This window comes from Lolium perenne, chromosome 5 (assembly GCF_019359855.2).
Source record: "Lolium perenne isolate Kyuss_39 chromosome 5, Kyuss_2.0, whole genome shotgun sequence".
NCBI lineage: Eukaryota > Viridiplantae > Streptophyta > Magnoliopsida > Poales > Poaceae > Lolium > Lolium perenne.
Window position 1 is genome coordinate 73,269,918 of NC_067248.2, and position 6,525 is coordinate 73,276,442.

Genomic DNA, 6,525 nt, shown 5'->3' on the forward strand with positions numbered 1-6,525 from the left:
CCCTAATTCTATTGAGCCCTAACTTAATTCCCAGTATAGTGAGAATTAGCAAATCTGTATGTTTTTTCCAGAATAAAGAAGATTTATCATATTTTATTGAGGAAAGGTGGCCAATACAACCGCAATGGACGGATGCAACCTCACTCATCTTACTCAATGCATCATCAACCGACTTAGAGCGCACCCTCTATGAACGACCTGATGATAACAACTCTGACATGCCCAACATCCTTCCATGAGTGTTGAGTTGGTGAGGAGGTGGAGCACATCGCTTCCGGACCGTATCACGGACCAAACAATACACCACCAAAGCATGACCGCAACTCCAAGGCAACCCATAGCAACGTACCCCCCTCTTGATTCTAGGGAGTTGGCAAGAAGAAGGAAGGATCCTTCAGATTTGGGGAGGACGATGACCAAACTGCGTCTACCATGCTTAATTTGGGCCTCGGAGGCCCATGCCCTAGGCAGCCAACGCCGATAGCGTATTGGATTTTCGTTAGACTCCAGATGTCACATCACCATCTCCCTAGGTAGCTCAGACGATTTCTTTCGACGGAGAGCGGCGTCGTCGTTGTTACCTGGTTTGACGGATCAGACCTATGGTTTCTCCCAGGAGGTGGCACCGGAGGAGAGGAAGGCACACTCTGGACCAAGACCACGCCACCATGAAGGAAACTCCGCTTGGAGACGTCGTTGTGATATGCATGCCCCGAGCAGGGCTTTCACCCTAGTCCTTCCCCATGACCCTAATGCTATCGGAGTCAACTGACTGGTGACGAGGGATCGGGACACAGTTGCCTGCTTAAACCACCACCAGAGAAGCAAGAAGCCGCTCTGGCCTCATCGTCGAAGAAGAGGGCTGCTACCACCATCAACCTTGCCGCTAGCTAGTATGGGCTCGGGGGAGGAGGCCCCCCATGTTGGCCGACCAACACGGTTGTTGCACTGATGCACCATGCCAAAGCTAGAGCTCCTCGTGCCGCCGTCACGATTGCATGTTTCCTACTAGTGAAAGATGACACTATCTAGCGGAATCTAGGATGGAGGACCGATATCACATGATTTGGTTGGGATTCAATTGATAACGGTATTGGTACTTGTAGGGATGACTCTGACTTTAGTCTTTTCACTATTTTTTGTGGGAAACTTTCAAATTGTGGACGTATGTATTTGTCTTCAGAAAGATTTATGGCACTAAGCGCAACAAGAAGTAAAGGTAGACAAAATGACAACTAACTAACCCCATCCAAGACAAAAGTACAAACTTATGTTTGTCTCCTTGAGTCTAATATTTGTCTTGATTGATTTCCCGTCTACTTCATGTGTTCCAAATATCAAACTGAACTAACAGAACATTATTTATTTATTATATTTAGGCCGCGTTTTTATTAACTGTTTTGATGCGCCTGCGATGAGTGGTAGAGGAAATTGCACAAACCACTCACTATTGTTGTCTATGTTGCACAAAACACTCATTTTTCACGTCTTTTGCAGAAAACATCAACTTTACATGTAGTTGGTTGCACAGAGGTCCAAATTAAGGATTAGACTTGCTAATCGCATATCTGACAAACAAGGCCCACAGTGAGTGATGATGTGGCATCCACGTGTCATCAACTATTCTTTTTAACCTTAAAAATTATGAAAATTCCAATAAATTGAACAATATAAATTAACAAATCTAGAAAACTTTGAAATACTTCAAAATATTTATCACTTTTTGTGTGATGTGGTCAAAATTGGGTTCAAACTTTTTAAAAAGTTCCAAAAAAATTATAGTATTTGAAACAATATGACATAAGTAATCTCGAAAAGTTTAACATAATTTAAAGCCATCAAGTACATGCCATCATACTGCTCGATTTATATTATTTTCATTTATTTGAAAAATTTTAAACTTTTAAAAATACTTGAAAAAATCTAGTTTATGATACTCGGGTGCCACATCATCACTTGCCATGGATCCATCCGTCAGATTTGCTGTTAACTAGCCTAATCTTAAAATTAGACCTCTCTGCAACCAACTACACGTAAAGTTGGTGTTTTCTGCAAAAGACGTGAATAGTGAGTAGTTTGTGCAACAGAGACACCAAAAGTGAGTGGTTTGTGCAATTTCCTCATGAGTGGTACTGCAGTGTCGATTCCTTAGATTAATCCACATATGGACCACAACTAATATGCCACGAGACATCGGAATCTTGGCATCTATGTGGAGGGATCGACTTGGAATATTATAAGAATCAGTACATGGCCTCTGCGATCCAAATTGCTTGCACTTCTTCTTTGGCTCTATAGAGCAACGTGCCACCAATCACATGAGGGATAGATCGATTCAGAGAGAAGACGTGTGCATATATAGAGTGCTCTGCTTCTCCACACGCACACCCACAGAACCTCTTTTCTCTCTCTCTACCTTTGAACAAACAACCACCGTCGGCGACATCCTTTCCTTCTGTTGGTATGCATATTGTCCTGTGGAGCTGCACACGTCAAAGCTGTACCTGAACGAGTTTTTCGTGGGTGGCACATCCAAGAAGAGCAAAGCAAGGAGGAGAGAAGGGTGACGACTGACGAGCAGCTTGAAGGGGCAAACCATGGCCTCTTCCTGCGCTGCCTGCAAAGGCTCCGGCGACAGGAAGAAGAAGAAGCAACAGAAGAAGCCTAAGTGCGAGCTGATCGGCTACGAGTCGCTGCCGGAGTGGCTCAAGGACAACGAGTTCATCCACGGCTACTACCGCTGCGAGTGGCCAATGCGGGAGACCATCCTCAGCATCTTCTCCATCCACAACGAGACCCTCAACGTCTGGTCGTAAGTCCCTGAACCCAGTATACATATGCTCACGCGCGCATCATCGAGGAAGATGATCTCCAGGCCACCAAATTATCTGAACTCTGTTTCTGCACAGACATTTGGTAGGATTCCTGCTGTTCTTGTGCCTGACGGTCCTCACGGCAATGGTGATCCCAAGTGACGGCATTAGCGGCACATTCGAAGATGCATCGTCGGCGAGGAGCTACTGGGGAGATCTGATGTCGATGGCCAACATGACGGGGGCGCTGAAGCATGAGGCAGCTGCGGCCTGCCTCCTGCTACCTCCAGCTGCCACAGATTTGTCTGAAAACGAGGAGAAGATCCCAACCAGCTGTCCACCCAACACATCCTCCTCGCCCTCTCACCATCACGTTGCCTTGATCCAGGTACCACTGATTCGACTACTTACTCTGTTTTCTTTATTGGTTTAGCTGAGTGCCTTTGTCATGTGTTCATGTGCTCTGGCTAATTGGGAGGACCTGTCACCTCGTTGAAGGTTAGGTAGGCTGAATCCCTATTGGTTTTTTCTTAGGTTGTTGGCAAGTTCTTAATGGGGCGGTGGTGTGGCAGGGCATCTGCATTGCATTGATTCTTCTTTTGCTTTCCTGTGCTAGCTAAGCTAGGGTTCTTGAGCGTGATGCATGCAAGGCATGTTTGTTGGTGTACTTTTGTTCAGAGTAGGGCACACGTACTAGTACAGATGGTACTACTTTGATAGGTTGATTTACTTACTTCTGGTACATGGTCTATTCGTCTTGTGCCAACCATAATGTTTCGCAAAGCCACCTTCCACACTTATGGTTCTAGCCAACTGATTGATTTGCTAGTGACAGTGTGTGCGTGCTTGCAAAGCTGGCTGAACCAAATTATCTATATAGTCAAACATTTCAGGTTTAAACATCAATAAACAAAGTATCACCGACAACCAGCCTGGTAGATGTGCCAGACAACAATCAACACAAAATTGTATTGCCAGATTCATTTGTCCAATGCACATATAGTTTAATGTACCTATAGTTGGTAATGAAATTTTTTATACCTAAGATAACTTGCTTGCATCAAAACTGATGGTCAAAATGACACCTTCAAGATCGTGTCACCTACATGGAGTTGATTATGAGCAACGCAATCAGAGAATAGAAGTAGTGCGGCGCTCTACTTTCCCATGAATGTGATGGACAACCACCTATTTGGTGCCGCGAGCCTTGATTAGCTCGTTTTGGTCAACCAATCCAATAAACTAGCTGTAAGCTGCAGATCCGCATGTACACACTAGCAGCCCCTGGGATTTATGCATTTTTTTTCTAATAACAATGAATTGCATATGTTCTGGCTTTTGAGATGGAAAACACTTCCTCCCGAGCTACCTCGGTCGATTGCTCGTCTCGCGCATCACTCTCTACCCTCCCCATTGCTTCTCTTCGATCTCTCACGATCGCACGCTCGATTTCCTCCCACGCACCAGCCACCGCTGCTCTCTACCAGCCTCGCCGCTCCAACGCCGCCCTTCTACCCGAAAGAGATCATTTTATGCAAAAAGATCAAAAAAGGATTTGTCACGTCCTTTTACCCGAAAGTTCATTTCGATAAAGGTCGTTTTTATTAAACTCGAAAGATCCTACAAAGGAGATACAAGCAAAGAGCTCATACCCGATATCTACATAACTAAGGTACACATAGCTGCAAGAAGGAATGAAGAGAAGGTAAAAGACAAAATACTTACCTCAAAAAAAAAAAATACTTCATAACTATGAGGATGCCTAGTACAATACCATGGAGGGCTGATCTGTACAAATTGTACTCGATCAACTTGCGTTTTGAAGACCAAGCGGATGTCTGAGAACACGGCGTGTAGGACCGAAGTTCTATATCTCCAGATCCATATTTCAGGGATCCATACATAAACCCGATGTAACTAGATGTCCTTGGTCTGGGCATGTCCTGGACCAGAAATCCATTGCCCATTTGAATCCTTGCACTGTAGCTCACCAACTTTGTAACCAGAAATCAAGATCAAGTAGAATATGGTACCGCTTGATTCAGAACATAACTGTACTTTGACTAGTTACACAGCTACCTCTTAGATCTCTCCTGAATATTCATCAGTTTATTTCACAACACAGAAAGAGGTCCATTCTAGCAACTGTGCTACGTCCGACAAATTAAGCTTCAGCCCGAACACAAAATGAGTGTACTACTATACTAAAATCCTGCATGAACTGCAAATGCAGGAAGACGCCGGCCGGACGCCACGGGCTGCGGATGCCGCCTCCGCCGATCCGATCACGCGGTGGCCGCTGTTCGCCTACCTGTGCGGCGCAATGGTGTGCCTGCTGACGAGCAGCGCGTGCCACCTTGTGCTGTGCCACTCGGAGCGGACGGCGTACGTGACGCTCAGGCTGGACTACGCCGGCATCGCCGCCCTCATCGTCACCTCTTTCTACCCGGTCGTCTACTACTCCTTCCTGTGCCACCCGGGGCTCCAGCGGCTCTACATGGGCTTCATCACCGCCTTCGGCGCCTCGGCGGTCACGGCGTCGTTGGTGCCGGCGTTCCAGGCGCCCGAACTCCGCCCGCTCCGCGCGGCGCTCTTCTCTTTAATGGGCGTGTCCGGGTTCGTCCCCGTGGCGCACAAGCTCCTGCTCTACGGCGGCCGCCAGGAGGCCGTCGTGACGGCGGGCTACGAGGCGCTCATGGGCGCGCTCTACGGGCTCGGCGCCGCGGTCTACGCGTTGCGCGTGCCGGAGCGGTGGTTCCCCGGGCGCTTCGACCTTGTCGGGCACAGCCACCAGCTGTTCCACCTCTTCGTCATCGCAGGCGCGTACGCGCACTACCTGGGCGGCGTCGAGTACCTCAGGTGGAGGGACGCCGACAAGTGCTGGTGACCGACCATGGCAATGGCATGCTGCAGGCTGCAGCAGTACAGCTACAGCTCCTGCCGGAATCCATTCATCGAATTGGTGATGGAGGGATCAGGCGTGGAGAAACTGTGTACTTTAGTGGAAGAGTATATAGAAATCTCCTATTAGGAGGTTATTCGATTATTAAATGGGTGTGGTGTAACTTGTATTATGAAGGGATTAAGAGCTGCTGGTACCGGACAATCTTATGCATTATAATTGATTGGAGATGTACGCTATATGTAAATAAAGTTTAGAGTAAAATACTATTGAGACATTGAACAACACCACAAAAAAGAACTGAAAGCATACGCCAATCTACATCAACATATCATGTGTCCTTGAGAACCTTGTAAGGCCATCGTTGAAGCAGCACTACATTAAAAACTCAAGGAGCAAATCACTTGCTTCAAGGCAAGACTCAATTGATGTTCCTTGAGTTCTATCTGCTTCAAGGTTATCACTAAAAGACAGCAACTATCGAGGAACTCACAAGTGCAACCATCTTCTTGCTTCAAGCAACTAAACTGCTAAGAGCCATTTGTTGTAGTGATAACATCGTTGAAGACAACAACACATAAAGCATTCAAACCGCATCCATCTGGTTGCTTCAACCATCTACCATTTGTTGTAGTGATAACATCGGCAGCCTTCTGTCTCGGTTTCTATGTTCTGTCTCCTAACGTCGTCTCTTCTGAAAATTTCTTGAGAGGAGGATATATTCTATTCAAATCCCATGCAATCTGTCAAGCTGATGTCTGCTCCAATCCTTCAACCGAGGGCAATCCTACCAACCTGGATTCATTCTCT

General features: G+C 46.6%; 1 protein-coding gene across 1 annotated transcript; it reads left to right on the top strand.

Annotated features, from left to right (window-relative positions):
* Nucleotides 1–2,400: 2,400 nt before the first annotated feature.
* On the top strand, nucleotides 2,401–5,823 carry LOC127299457 (heptahelical transmembrane protein 4). Its single transcript, XM_051329421.2, has 3 exons — nucleotides 2,401–2,812; nucleotides 2,910–3,201; nucleotides 5,047–5,823. The coding sequence occupies exons 1-3, from the start codon at nucleotides 2,598–2,600 to the stop codon at nucleotides 5,698–5,700; spliced, it is 1,161 nt and encodes a 386-aa protein (XP_051185381.1). The 5' UTR covers nucleotides 2,401–2,597; the 3' UTR covers nucleotides 5,701–5,823.
* Nucleotides 5,824–6,525: the final 702 nt, after the last annotated feature.